The following is a 15,960-nucleotide window of genomic DNA, read 5'->3' on the forward strand; positions in this document are numbered from 1 at the left end:
AAGGTGAAACTGTTAGGATGCTTTTAGAATGCATAAAAGTCATGTTTTTCATCCTGTGCTTTTATTCAAATATGAGTGATAAAAACTTAAAAAACGAGTTACTGTTTCTATATTAAAAAATATTTATTATATAAAAAAGTAAAAGTGATTGATGTTTTTTATTTGATGTGAAAAGAAGATGCTAAAGACCTTAAATAGTCATTCTTGCTGTTCTATCCATTCAGAAGGTGCTCATAAAAACCAACAAATTCGGGGCTAGAGAGATGGCTCAGCGGTTAAGAGCACTGACTGTTCTTCCAGAGGTCTTGAGTTCAATTCCCAGCAACTACATGGTGGCTCACAACCACCTTGAAAAAGATCTGGTGCCCTCTGCTGGCATGCAGCCCTCTGCTGGCATGCAGGCACAAGACTATACATAATAAATAAATAAAATCTTAAAAAAAAAAAAACAACAACAAATTCACTACTGAATTTTTTGTTAAGCTTTCTTTCATAAATGTAGTCATGTTACTTACATAAAAATATGGAATTCAAATTTGAAAAACTTGTACATTGGGGTTTAGTTTTAAATTGAGGAAACTGGTAAATTATGAGCGCTTAGTATATAGACCAATAAAATAACAAGAAAAGCATAAGATGGTAAATGGAGAGAGCTCATTTCCATGCACGTCAAATCTTTAGAAGAGAATGTTAATATGAATCACATTGGGTGTTTTTCTGAATTATTTAAGATTACCATGGCTCTTGAGGATGGGCTGTCACAAGGTTATGAAATGTACTTTGAGAAGCATTAAGTGAAAAATAAGTAGCTTTAGATAAGTTTAAAGTTGGTTTGTTTTAGTCAGAAGATAGTTGTCATTGAAGTAAGTGAAGCAGAAAAATAAGACATTAGATTAGCAGGTACTAGTAACGAATTTAGGCTTTTTACCATGGAAAGGAATGCTATGCCTAGGGTGTTTATCATTTCGGGGATGGTATAGTAATTTTTTCAGCTAATCAAATATCTAGAGTTGTTATGATTAATTCAAATTAGAGCTTATGGCCTAAATGGCTTTCATTAAACCATACACTTTGTTGTAATTGAGCAGAGATAGTGTAGAGACAGTGTCTTTTAGCAATCAACTGCAGATGATTAGCATGCATTGTATTGGCCAATGAAATAATTTGTCTATAATAAATAAGGTCAGCAAGCAATTGTGCTCTTGTTCAAATTGGTACCATTTTATTAAAAATTTTGAGATATGTTTATTTAAACATTTTTTAGGTTTTAGAAAAGCTTGGACTTGTTTTACTAAAGTAGATAGATAATCACATGAAAAATGGGTTTTTAATTTTTTAATAGGTAATATTTTAAAATAGGCTTTCTTCTTGTTGGTATAACTAACATTTATTTTCTGTTTATTTTTAAGACGAGCAAAAATCAAATTAAAGTAGATCTTGTAGATGAGAATTTTACAGAATTAAGAGGAGAAATAGCAGGACCTCCAGACACACCATATGAAGGCAAGTACTTTTTTCTGTATCAAAATATTGTGCGTATTAGAACTTGTCTGAAAGATTGAGTCAGTAATCTTGAGCATCTACAAAATTCATGGAAGGCAATCTTATTTGGCTTAGGGTATACTGCAGTTTAAAAAATGATCAGTTTTGACACTTAACTCATTTTTCATACTGAGTTTTAGGCAATTAAAATTTTTTTTTTCAAATACATCTCATAGAGCCAGGTTACAGGTTATGTAGGCTAGAATTTAACATTCCATTTGTCTTATTCTGCTATGCCATAAAGCGTAAAGCCTCTTTCTTTATCTTGTTCTCAATTCTGTTGTGTAAAGTAGCCACACATTTTATAGCATAACAGGATTAAATATAGAATGTTAAGCCATGAATTTAGATATACTCAGACACCCTTGATGTGATTGATAACAAACCTTGTCTTAACATTTTGAGTAATAAGATAATGGTTTTGCTTTTAAACTCCCCGTCCCTATCATTTCATATTTCATTTGGTCACGTAATTATATAGGTTTTTAGATACTTAATTTTCTTTATTTAAAATCACTCTGAGTGGTTATATAAAAAAGGAAATAGCTTTGTTGCTTTCCATGTTCATAATTATGACTTTTAGTTCTTTACCTGGAATTAAGTATATGATAAAGGAAGAAACTGGAGGATTTGGATTTCTTAGACAAATCTTCATTAATGAGTATTACTGCAACTTTGGGTCATGTAGGATATCCATGGCTTTTGCATATTGCATAATAACTATTCAAGCATTTGTATAATAGAAAGCATATGGCCTTATGTGGTAGCTCTTCTTTGTATTCAGTTTTCACCTAATCATACAAGGTAAGTATAATCCTGTTTAATAGACAAATTTGAGTTTCGAGATAAGTCATTTGTCTAAGGTCGAACAGCGGGATTTAGCTTGCCTTTTGCTTCAGAGCCTATGCTTTTAAATAACTTTCTGCTTTTGATTAAATCGGGTTTTACCAAGTATTAATAGGGGTGCTTATGGCTTCTTTAAATGTGTCTCAGTTCAGAAAAACCCAATATTCTTGGCAAAGTTTGTTTTCATTCAAAACCTTAAAAGATCCTAGGCCGTCATTAAGTATCACTATAAATTCTTTCTTCTTTTTTGAAACAGGGCTTTTCTTTGTAGCTTGAGCTAGCTTCAAACTCAGCAGTCCTTTTGCTTCATTTTGCTATATGTTGGGATTATAGCCTGGGTTTCATCTCTCTCACAACATACTCTCTCCCTACTCCTGTCTGATTTGTTGAGACAGGTTCTCCTGTGATCTAAGCTGTCCTCAGACTGGCAGCTGTGGTTGAGGCTGGTTCTGAGTTCCTGCTCCTCCTCCTCCTATTTTCCCAGCTGCTGGATATACAGTCATAGCTCATATGCTGGGGCAACAATTTTGAAGTGCAAACAATTTTTATATTGCTAAATATTCTATACCTACTAGTATGTCTGGCTTGCTGTACATGTTCTCTCTCAACCCCCTCAACCCACCCTTACCCCCAAGACAGGGTCTCACTATGTAGCTCCGGCTGTCCTGGAATTTACTAGACCAGGCTGGACTTGAACTCACAGAGATCTGCCTGCCTCTGTCTCCCAACTGCTGGGATTAAAGGTGTATGCCACCACATCTGGCTGATTTAGTTCTTTTGATATTAGAAGATTTTAATTACCTTATAAAAATCAAATATCTTAGTAGCAAATATTGTTTTGATCTCCTACCTTCTTTAATGCCAGGTATTATAATTGTGTTTTTGTTTCATTTTTTTGTGGTACCAAGAATCAAATTCAAGGCCTTGTGCATGGTCCTAAGCAGTTATAAATTGAGCTACATTCCTAACCTCATAATTGTTCCCGAAGTGCTTTTTGAGATTGTTTAGATAGCTTTAAAATGCAAGAAATAGTATTTTTATTCTAGAACTCTCTGGCAAACTTAGAATACACAGGTACCTCATTAACTCAGTGGATAGATTTTTTTTTTTTTTTTTACCTTTTTAGTCATGTTTCATAAGTAAAAGAACTTGTAAATGTTTAATTAAAATAAAACATTCCATACTTGTCAGAAACAAGTTATTTAAGTGCTTATTTCTGTAGCTGCTTCAAAATAAGACATTTTTAAAATTTTATTATGTATACAATGTTTTACTTGCCCATTTGCATGCACGTCAGAAGAGGGAAAAGGGCACCAGATCTCATTACAGATGTTTGTGAGCCACCATGTGGTTGCTGGGAGTTGAACTCATGACCTGTGGAAGAGCAGCCAGTGCTCTTAAGCTCTGAGCCATCTTTCCAGCTCCCAAAATAAGACATTTTTATTCGTTTCCTTATGGTTTGGGGGCATGTGCTTGAACTGTAGATTGTTTTAAGATCTTTTTATCATAAAAGTGTTACAGCAGTATTTGAAGAAAAAGTACCATTTAAGTCATAAACTTTTCCTTCTGAATATTATAAACACAGGTGAAAAATAGGTTTACTGTGGGAAGATATGGGGTTTTTGTTGTTTCCTTTTTTCCTTTTGCTTTTTTTTTTTTTTTTTTTTTTTTTTTTTTTTTTTTTTTTTTTTTTTTTTTTTTTTGAGCTGAGATAGGCATTCTGAGCATAGAATTCAGGGCCATGTCCTTGCTGGGCAAGCTCTAACTGAGCTGTATTTCCTCAGTCTGCTTTTGCTTTTGGTCTAACTTAAAGCTAAAGTGAAAGTTTACTTGTAAAATATTCATCTGTATTACCATTAAAAGGCAATTTTATGTAGTATTAAAAATAACCATATTGAGCCAGACATTGGTGGCACATATGTCTCTCATCCCAGCACTTGGGATCTTTGTGAGTTTGAAGCCAGCCTGGTCTACAGATCAAGTGTCAGGATAGGCTCCAAAGCTACACAGAGAAACCCTTTCTGGAAAAAACAAACAAACCAAAACAGGTTGTCAAGGAGAATAAACATAGAAAGTTTCCATATTGTATTTCACTATCTCAGTTTTTTTTTTTAACTTCTTTTTCCTAAATAACTTAATGGTAAAGAACTAATTTAGTTCTTTTTGTGTAAAAGTTCTTTCAGATTTGTTGAATTTAAATGGGCAGTTCAGTAATTCTCATCCACTTCCTTTCTTCTCTTTAGAGGAAGTTAAAGTTCACAATTGTTTCTCTGGACATAGTGGGCCAAGGCTTGTATCCCTAGCATTTTGGGAGGCTGAGGATTGTTTTGAATTCAGGGCCACCCTAGGACACTTGAGTCCCAGATATTACTAGACTATAAAGGATGTGTTTCAACCCCAACCCCACCCTACAGGAGAAAAGAAAAAGTTGCTAAACGTTTGATAATTGGAAACTATTCTTAAAGTTGTGTGTAGTGGCATGTCTGTAGTTAGCTATTTAGGAGGGTGAAAGAGTTACTTGAGCCTAACAGTTCAAGGCTAGCGTAGGTAATATAGCAAGACCTGTTCTCTAAAATAAAGAGCCATAAAACATAAATAGAATAAAAATTAAATCCTTAAGAGGTAAAATAAATTATATTGAAGGTTGTTGTGTATAATGCTTATAAAAGTCCCTTAGATATTCAATGGTGGAGCTACTTGTATGACTGTGGGCCCTTGAGATTGCAGTACCCAGCAACAGTTAGCTGCTTTAACAGGCTATGATGTTTGTACAGGTGAGATCACTTAATGATACACTTCTCACATGCCTTGTCAAGTGGAAACTATTGTATGTCATGACCAATCTTATAGTGGTTTTGTATGAAAGTTGTTGTATAATAGAAGACAACCAATATAACATGGAGTAGCAGTAAGATTTTGAGAGCTCCACAATCTAACAGTATTTATATAATATTCTGGGCTCTTAAACTATTCCTAAAAATCGTTTTAAGCATTTAAGAAGGAAGAGCTTTGTGACAGATAATAAAGATGACACTCAGAAATTTAGTCAGAAAAAGAGACTCTTCAGGGAAAAGAAGAGCCTGTGTAGGCATAACACTCTGTGTGTGCTGCAGCCACTTCCTCATGTCATTTTATTCTCCTTTTAGTAAACTGCTGACAAAGAAAAAGATGAGTCTACATAGTATTCAAGCTAATTGCATTGTACCTGTCTTTGGAATTGTTATTTATAATATTTAATATAAATGGTCATTTCCGTATTTAGAAGGTTCTTTTCAGTACCCTTCTCTTACCTGTTGTCTTCTCTTGTTCTGACTGCTTTATATTTCACCTTTACCATATGTTTTTGATTCATTTTTCTTGTTTAATTCATATATCATTAAATGAGGGGACTCTACAAAAAGAATTGTAAGGCAAAAAGAATTGGAATAAGAAAGCTTTTGAAGATTGAGCATGATGTTGCATTTCTGTAATCCCAACACTTGCAAAACTGAGGCAGCAGAATTTCAGGTTTAAGGCTAGCCTGGGTGGATAGTGAGACCTTGGGATTTTCATGGGAGGGGAGTTGTTGCTTAAAGAACCTATTATCAGTGAAATGCTCTTGTATTTTTTCTGAGATTGACCTGTGTGCATTTGTAACAGTGGAGAAAGATTTGATAGGACACCTGATATACTGACAACAGTTCACTACTTAAATTTCTCAAGAGCTGAATGTTTGATCATTATAATGCCACTAGCATACTTTTACTATGTTAACTTTCATATGCATAGGAAGGGGTAACTAACTTAATAATATGGCTTGTTTGTTTTTAATCTAGTTCATTTCTTTATTATTAGTAGAAAAATTCCTTAGTTTAATGTTTATTTCAGGAGCCCAATTTTACTTCCTGCTTTTAAATAGTGGAATCCAGAACTGGGAGGTTAATTAGAGGTAGAGTTTTGCAGCAGAAGGGGAGGTGTGGGGAGGGGAAGTGTGTTAGGCAGACTGGCTTTGAATGCTCTGCTCTGTAGGTCAGCAGGGTTTTGAGTCAAGAGACCTTCTAGTCTCCCTATACTGTGTACTAGACTAGCTTTGTAGCAATGTGCTGCTACACCCAGTTTACAGAGTCTTCCTTTTCAGTCCATTATTGGAAGACTTTCTCCTTCAGAAATTAGGAACATGGAGTCATGGTTCACTTTGTGAGAACCTAGCTACATTTTTCTTTCTTTAAAGAACTTTAAAAAATGCCTGTTTAACAACTTGTGGTTGTTCAAGATAACTTCAGAAGCAAACAGAATGTTGCTGTTTATATAAATTATTGACAGTACTTTCTAAAGTCTTGGAAGAGGTTAGTGTTGTGTCCTATGCCTGTTTGTTTTGTTCTTTGCCTTTATTTTGAAATTTTAGACAAAATGTTGACATCTAATTTTGGGGCACATGTTGATTTTTTTTAGTTTTGTTCAAGACAGGTCTTATGTAGCCCAAGCTAGTCTTGAACTTTCTGTGAAGCCTTGGTGGACCTTGGGTTCCTGGTCCTTTCCTTTTTCTTTTCCCTTTCTTTCACCCTCTCACAGGGTTTCTCTATGTCGTTTTGGTTGCCCTGGAACTCACTCTGTAGACCAGAGTGGCTTCAAACTACAGAGATCCCCCTGCCTCTGTCTCAAGAGTGCTGGGACTAAAGGAGTGTGCCACCAACTCTCTGTGTTGATATTTTGTTTATGATCTAACAAATAAAGCTTGCTTGAAGATCAGAGTGCAAAGCCAGCCAAACTAGTTATCCATAGAGGCCAGGCAATGGTGTCACACACCTTTAATCCCAGCACTTGGGAGACAGAGGAAGACAGATCTCTATTAATTCAAGGCCACCCTGCGCTACTTGAAATTGATCTAGTCTAAAAGAGAATCAGAGCATCAGTAGAGGTGAGAACGCTGGTCACTTTGTCTCTCTGATCTTCAGCTTTAACCCCAACATCTGTCTCTGGGTTTTTATTAAGACCAACTAGAATTTATGCTACAGGCCCCAGTGGTTCTCTTCTTTCTATGCTATCCAAGTGCTTAGGTTATAGGGATTTAACTAGCTAAGAGTTTTGTGTCCTTTGTCTTTATACTGTCTATCCTTTAAATCTTTGCCTTTTTTTTTTTTTAAACCTTCTGTTTCCTGTTTAGTATATTTTATCATGTGGACTAGATAAAACAAGAACTCTGAACTTTATGCTGCTATTTAATAATGAAATATTTGACATTGGTTTGTCTATAGAGTTAATATGTCTGTAGTTCTGATACCGTTAATTAGTATAATTGGGAATTTTATATGCTCTAAATAGTCTTATAAAATAACTTTGGTTATTTTATTTTGGGTTTTTAATTTTCTTAGTACAAAATAATACATATTTTGAAACTGTCTTTCAGTGTATTTGTTTTATGTAATTGAGTTGATCAGCATTCTCAAATTTGTTTTTTTCCCTTTTTTTGTTTTTTTAGGTGGACGCTATCAACTAGAGATAAAAATACCAGAAACATATCCATTTAATCCCCCTAAGGTATTGTAACCCTGTCTTTGTGCATGGAGTTTTAAAAATACTCTGTATTTCTTGACTCACCTTAGTAATATATGAATATCAATACATTTTAGTACTTATTAAAATTACAACATTCTGAGTTAAGTGTGACTAAATCTAATGGACATAATTTCAGGCATTGGTCAATGGTTTGCTTCTGAAGTTAGAATGAAAAGCAAAGTTTACTAATGGTAACCATAGATGGCTGTATTTTGGAGTACACTTTGTATCTCATAATGGTCCAAATACTAGCTTCAGATAATTAGCTGTATTATTGCTTTAGAGAGAGGTTCATACTTGTTTTAAATGTTATTTGAAGAAGTATATGTTCTACACTCAATTAGAAATTGAAGATCAGGGATTAGCTAGCTCATTGGTAGAATACTTAACTTGCATGTATTAGGCCTTGGTTTTATTTGAATTACTGCCAAAAAGAAAAACCCCAAATAAACTACAATAGAAATCAAACAAACAAAAAATGAGTAAAAGTGTGCCAAGGAATTTATCAGTAAGACTTAACACTATCTGCTTTTATGCAGCTCACATTGTAGAAGGGAAAAGCCATTATTTTAAGTGAGAGAGAATGCTATCACTCTAGGATTGTATATAATAAGGAGACCTAGCCTAAACTTAGATTTTTGATCGTCAGTTTCTTTATACCTTTATATTTATAACCATCGTCTAGGCATCCAATTTTATTACTTGTTTTGCCTATTATATGATCAACTGTCCATCTTTGTCATCTTACTCATTTATTGTTCAGTAAATGTTCCTAAAGAAGAGTGCTATTTTGCTAATAGTGTCTAAACTCCTTATCCTGGCACTTAACAACTTCCCACAACTGGATCTCTGGACAGTTTTCTTGTCCATCTTAGTCTTTTATCCTTTCCATCTATACATGAGTCTCATTTCCCAGCCTAGATTATTTGCAGTTTGTAGATAGATGCTTATTCTTGTGTGCCTTCTATTGTTTTCCCTTGAGTCTTTATCCATATTATTTGAAATTCTAGTTTTCTTTTGAGCTGTGAGTAATTTATCTTTGTAAACTGTGCCCAACAAATACTTCTTTTTCAGCTTTCACTTTAAAAAATTAATAGATATAGGGGGCTGGAGAGATGCTGGCTCAGAGGTTAAGAGCCCTGGCTGTTCTTGCAAAGGTCCTATGTTCAGTTCCCAGCAACCACATGGTGGCTCTCAACCATCTGTAATGAGACCTCGCGCCCTCTTCTGGCCTGCAGACATATATGCAGACAGAACACTATACATAATAAATAAATCTTTAAAAAAATTAATAGATTTATCTTCTCTTGTTTATTTATTTAGGCAAGATCTCACCATGTAGACCAGGCTGGCCTTGAAATCAGAGATCTGCCTCCTGAGTGCTTGCTGGTTTTAAAGGCATGCACCACCACACCCAGCTAAGAAATTAACGGATTATTTTTAATTGTATATCTCTGTGTAGATATGTGCACATGGAAGTGCAGACACCTAAGGAGTCCAGAAGAGGACTGACTTACTTGAGTCTCCTGGAGCTAGCATTTTTGGTGGTTATGAGCTGCCTGACTATATTGGCAACGAAACATGGGTCCTTTACAAGAGCAGCAAGCACTCCTTAGTTTTTAAATATGTATATGAGTGTTTTGCTTGCATATATGTCTGTTCACTCTGTGATGCAGTGTACACAGACCAGAAGAGGGCATCCTCTGGTATTGGGTTTACAGATAATTGTAAGATGCCATGTGGTTGCTGGGAATCAAACCTGGGTTTACAAAAAACAAACAAACAAACAAACAAAAAACAGCCAGTGTCACCTTCATAACCCTCCATCAAACATTTTTAACCTCCGAGTCAACTCTACACCCTTGCCTCCCTCCTATTTTTGAGACAGTGTCTCACTTTACAGCTCTGACTTGCTTGGAACTCATTTCTGGCTTCAACTCCCAGAAATCCCGAATATCTTTGCCTCCCAAATACTGGATTTAATGGCCTGTATCAGCTTTCTTGGATTGTATTTTTGTCCTTAAAGGAATTCATGTGTATATGTGTGACTGTGAATATGCTGAGTGTTTATGGGTGCTAATGGAGGCTAGAAGAAGGTATCCCTTAAGCTGGGATCTGGATATGAGCAGTTCTGAGACATTGTAAGTTGCCATTTGTAGGTGCTAAGAACTGAACTTGGGTCCTGGAAGAGCAAGAAATGCTCTTAAATAATGAGCTGTCCCCTATCTCATTAGTGTTTTATAAAATTTATATAATGCTGACATAAATACTGTTAAAATTCATGTATTATATTTTTGTCTTTCAGTGGCCTTATTACTACTATGTTTTATCTATAGCTTTTGATAGTGTAATTCCTTGATTTAATATCTTAGTTGAAATGTCCTGGAATGCATCTCTCAACCTGTTGGTTGTTTCTGTTTAAAAATAGATAGAAATCAGCTGTTTGGTAGTGGTGTTGATGGTGGTGGTGTACACCTTTCATCCCAGCAGGCAGAAGGAAGCAGAAGCAGGCGGATCTCTGTGAGTTTGAGGCCAGCCTGGTCTATAAGAGCTAGTTCCAGGACAGCCTCCAAAGCCACAGAGAAACCCTGTCTCAAAAAACAAAACAAAACAAAAAAATGGGAACCTATAACCTCAACATTGGAGATGGTAGTTGGAGGACTGAGTTTCAGGTCTTCTGGGGCTGTGCCAGAGACCTATGGAAAATAAAACCAAAAAAGTATACAGAACCACAATACAAATAAAAAGGAATTAATGTGGTAGTGAAAATTACAGGTTGCATAGTTTTCATTCATTGTTTTCTGTTGCTTTGGATTGAACCTGTAGTCTTGTGCACATTAGACAAACACTTTACCACTCAGCTTCACCTGGCAGTACTCCAGGATGAGTTTGGAGCACCTAACTCTCTTGCTAATGTACATCTATCTGTTTTATGATATGGCTGACTTTTGAGGGGAAAGGGAGTTTGTTTTTCTTTTTGTAATTGTGGTAAAATAAACATTACCAATTTAATTCTTTTGATTGATTGAGACAGAGTAGCCCAGGCTGGTTATGTACTGTTGATGACCTTGAACTGCTTATCCTCTTGCATTCCCTGTGTGCCTAGAATGCAGGCAGGACTATTTGCATTCTAGGTAAGCACTCGAGAGCTACAACCCCAATCCCCTTAGCCTTTTTAGATGTACTGTTCAGCAATATGTATTCACATTTTGTGCACCCATAAGCATCTACTTCAGAGTTTTTTCATCTTCCTAAAATGAAATGTGTGTTCATTAAACAGTAATTCTGTAGTGCCCTACTTCCAGCTTTTAAAAAATACCGTTTAACTGAATGTGGTAGTACACACCTTTAATCCCAGCTGCAGGCCAGTGCTGTATGAGTCTCTTTGTGTCATCCTGACTGTCCTGGAACTCATTCTGTAGATCAGGTTAACCTAGCACTTGGGAGGCAGAGGCAGGTGAATCTCTGTGTGTTCCAGGCTAACCTGATCTGCATATTGAGTTCCAGGACAGCTTAGAGCAAAATAATAGAAGAGACCTTAAATAAAATACTGCCTCTCTCCCCAAGCAAAGAAAAACCATTGTTCTTTTTTTTTTTTTTTTTTTTTTCTGTGTCTATCAATTTGGCTCTTTTGGGTTCATTGTATAAGACTAATCACACAGTGTTTGTCCTTTGATGTCTGCCCTTAGCATTTTGTTGTCTCTGTTCATCCATGTTGTAACATGTCAAGATTTCCTTCATTTTTAATGTTGAGTGTTTCATTTATTGTATGTACATGTTCCACTTCAGTTATCCATTTACATGAATGGATTCTAAAAAAAATTATTTGCATGCTGGGCAGTGGTGGTGCATGCCTTTTAATCCCAGCACTGGGGAGGCAGAGGCAGGTGGATCTCTGTGAGTTTGAGGCCAGCTTGGTCTATAGAGCTAGGGCTACACAGAGAAACTCTGTATCAAAAAAATAAAAATACTTATTTGCTTATTTACCATGTATGCACAAACACTCTGTAAATGCAAGTGGGTCAATGTGCACACATTGATATTTGTTAAAGGACAAACGGAGGAGTTGTTTCTCCTACTTTATGGGGCCCAGGGATCAAACTCAGGTTGTAAGACTTGGCTTGGTAACAAGTGCCTTTGTTCTCAGAGCCATCTGGTTAGTCTTTGGGTTTTTTGTTTGTTTTGAGATAGTGTCCCACTGTGGAGCCTTTACTGTCCTGGAACTCGTAGAGATCTGCCTGCCTGTACCTTCCAAATTCTTAGAAGAAAGGTATATGATACTATGCCCAGTGGTTTTTTGTTTTCGAGAAGGGCTTTCTCTGTTGCCTGTGCTGGACTTGAACTCCTAGACTCAAGCAATATAGTAATTTTTTTCCCAGATGGAAATGAAAAGGAAGGAAGAAACAGGCTTTATAGCTGCTGCATTTTCAGAGTTAGGTAATGATGTTATTGGGTTGGAAGGAGTAAGAACAAAGTATTACTCCGAGTGTGTGTGTGTGTGTGTGTGTGTGTGTGTGTGTGTGTGTGTGTGTGTGTGTGTATGTGTATGTGTGTATATGTGTGTGTATGTGTGTGTGTGATTCAGACTCAGGTCTTTACACTTATGCATCAATTGATTTTTCTCACTGCCTCATGTTCTCAGCCCATTGGTTTAATTCTTTTCTATTTTTTGCTATGTTCAGTTTGAACATTGGGGCTGTGCCTACTAGGCAAATGCTTTGCCCCAGGATTTCTTCCTGTGGTAATAAAAATAATTTAGAATTAGATTCTGTAGGGCTGGGGATAAAGCTGTTTGAGCCCCCAGTTAGTATGGGCAACTCACTATTGGACTAGCCAATATAGCTATTAAATAAGAATTAAGTAGTAATTGCTTTAATTTTTTTATGTATATGGTTTTGCCTACATATATGTATGTGAACCATATGCATGCAGTGCCCTTGGAAGTCAGAAGACTGCCTTGTATCCCCTGGACTTAGAATTAGAAATAGTTGTATGGGAACTGGGGAGATGGCTCAATGGTTAATAGCACTGGCTGCTCTTCAAGAAGATCTGGGTTTGAGTCTCAGCACCCACATAATGGCTCATAGTCATCTGCAGCTCCAGTTCCATGGTATCCAATGCCTTCTTTTGGTCTTCCTAAATACCAGGTATACATGTGTACACAGGCATACATGCATACAAAACATCCTTATATCTTAAAACAGTATAGATCTGAGCCTTTGGTTTTCTTTAAATGCGGTTTATTTTTTTAAAAAGAAACAAATATCTGGATGCTTGGAATTGTGAAGCCCAGTACTCTGGAAGAATGACCAGTTCTATTGACCACTGAGCCATTTCTCCAGTTCTGAAATTGAGTATTAAATACCAATACTAATGTTTTTAAGATTTATTTTCATTTTATGTGCATTGGTATCATACCTGTTAGTGTATGGGTGTCCAATCCTTTGGAACTGGAATAACAGAAAGTAGTGAGCTACCATGTGGGTGCTGGGACTTGAAGCTGGGTTTTCTGGAAGAACAGCCGGTGTCCTTAACCAATGAGCCATCTCTCCAGCCCGCTAATACCAATCTTTAAGGTGCAGATCTGCTTGTCTTAAATAATATAGTTTTTTCTTCCCTTTAAGTGAAGTATTTTCCATTATGAAGTACATATAATATCCTTAATTTTTTTTAAATCAAAGTTAATGATGAAATTGTGAACTTATGTCTAACATGAAGGAGCTGTATATTTGTTGAATTAAGAGTGAGGGAAATGGAGATTGTACATTGTAGGAAGAGAGAATAATACTGATAATCGTTGCTAGTATGGCTGATTAATGTCTCTTTCACTTCTCTTCTGTAACATTTTTTCCTCTGTGTATACAATATTCAGATGTTTGCGTAGCAGTTGAACATTCACTATAACTAGTGAGTTTTGCATTTTCTTTTCTTTTCTTTCTTTCTTCTTTTTTTTTTTTTTTTTTTTTTTTTCCGAGATAGGGTTTCTCTGTGGCTTTGGAACTAGATCTTGTAGACCAGGCTGCCACTCAAGTGCTGGGATTAAAGGTGTGCACCACCACTACCCAGTTTTGATTTTTTTACACAGTGCTAATACCATTTTTGTGTAAAAATAATGAGACTTGAATTGTTTTTATTAGTGTATTGTAGTACTAGAGTATAATAACTCATATAAATGATTGTCATTAGAATAGAATGTGACTCTAAAAGAGCTTTCATTGTATCATTGTACTTCATGTGGAGATCAGAGGACAACGTTTAGATTGTGTTCTCACTTTCTACCTTTTCATGGGTTGCAGGGATTTGAATTCAGGCTTTCAGGCCCCACAGAACAAGTTGTTTTTTGTTTGTTTGTTTTTTAAGAGTCTCACAGGCTGTGAATGTATTGTATTCCAGTATTTTTGGGATTCAAGGCAGATAGGTCTCTTTGAGTTCCAGACCAGCTGAAACTCATCGTGAGACTCTTATCTCCCAAAGGGGGGTGAGGGCCTATCCAACTATGTTGACCTATTTCTGTTAACTTAGTTCAGGAATTAAAGAAATGGGAGAAATTGTTAGTATATGGTTGATACCAGGTGGGTTTAGAACAATGGTGTGGAAAGCATGGGGTTGCTTAGGTAGAACTTAAGGCCCAGGAAAGCCAGACGTAACTGATGATAAGAAAAAGAAAAAGAAAAAGGAATATGGGATGGAATGCTGGTGTACATAAAAATGTCTTGTTAGTCTGTCACTGTTGTATGAGTAGATGATAATTGAGTGGCCTTTTGAAGAAGTTGTCTTTATTGGACCCTCTAAATTCAAATTTTTTTATAACAGGAAATTATCAATATAAGAATTACTTTAGTGGGGTGCTGGTAGCACACGCCTTTAATCACAGCACTCGGGAGGCAAGAAGCAAGCGGATCTCTGGAGACTTCGTCTCCAGAGCGAGTGACAGGATAGGCTCCAAAGCTACACAGAGAAAGAAACCCTGTCTCGATAAAACCAAAATAAATAAATAAACAAAATAAAAATAAAAAGAATTATTTTAACAATTTCCTTGGTCCCTTTAATTCCTTGGTTCTGTACATTTATAGCTTCAATAAATAATGTATAGGTTACCTTCCCTTTAGAAACAAAATATAGTGTTTTGCAATATAGCTTACTGGTACAGAAATCTTGCCTCTAGAATTTCCTGGGCCGTAGGTTTGAGACCCAACACAGTGGCTCCCCACTCCCTGCAAGAACAAGATAAATTAACATGTCCTCAGATCACTTGCCTAACCTGTTCTTTCTGGCATCTTTAGTAGTAATTTAAAATTCTGTTTTACAAAAGCTAGTTATGTTAGTGCAGCTTTAGAATTTCTTCTCTCTGGAGGCTGAGACAGGAGGATCCTGAATTTGAGGTCATTATCTTAAAAACAAAACAACAATAAAAAAAATACTTTATATTTCATTCTTGTCACAAAGGCCGAAACACTTTAAGATTACAAAATAGAGGCTCAAGAGTTGGCTCAGTGGTTAAGAGGCTACTCTTTCAGAGGTCCTGAGTTCAATTCCCAGCAATCACATGGTGGTTTACAACCATCTTATAGTAGGATCTGATGCTCTCTTCTGGTATAAAGGCATACATGCAGATTGAGATGCATTAACACAAATAAATAAGCCTTAAATAAAATGATTACAGGGTAGCTGGGTATGGTGGAATACACCTTTCATCCTTGAAGTGGCGAGAGGCAGTTTAAGCTCAAAGCCAGCCTGATCTATTTACATAATTCCAGGCCTATCAGGGATACATAGTGAGACTTCGTCTCAAATTAGCAAAAATTATAGAATACTATGCTTTTCTTAAGGTATTGCTGTTAATTTCAGTGATTATTTGATGTCTTTATGAGCTTAATTTACTGATCGGCTATTAAGTTGTACATTTTTGTGCTTATATCTGTTATAAAGAAATGGTTGCTGGAGAGCTGTATGGTTCAGTTTATAAAGTTCTTGTTGCTCTTCCAGAAGACCTGAGTTCAGTTCCTGGCACACATCTTAGGCAGCTTACAGTTTCCT

At 36.1% G+C, this 15,960-nt stretch overlaps 1 protein-coding gene across 3 annotated transcripts in view; it reads left to right on the top strand.

Moving 5' to 3' along the window:
* The window catches only part of Ube2k (ubiquitin conjugating enzyme E2 K), a 51,056-nt gene that overhangs the window by 21,228 nt on the left and 13,868 nt on the right, over positions 1–15,960 (top strand). Inside the window, exons 2-3 of one of the 3 annotated variants that reach the window (XM_027390757.2) lie at positions 1,410–1,503; positions 7,847–7,905. The exons of 1 other annotated variant lie outside the window; for it this stretch is intronic. In XM_027390757.2, coding sequence (XP_027246558.1) covers positions 1,410–1,503; positions 7,847–7,905 — 153 coding nt within the window. The remainder of the gene's footprint in view (positions 1–1,409; positions 1,504–7,846; positions 7,906–15,960) is intronic. One more of the 3 variants, XM_027390759.2, reaches the window with a different exon arrangement.

The sequence above is a fragment of the Cricetulus griseus genome (assembly GCF_003668045.3).
Source record: "Cricetulus griseus strain 17A/GY chromosome 1 unlocalized genomic scaffold, alternate assembly CriGri-PICRH-1.0 chr1_1, whole genome shotgun sequence".
Lineage (NCBI taxonomy): Eukaryota > Metazoa > Chordata > Mammalia > Rodentia > Cricetidae > Cricetulus > Cricetulus griseus.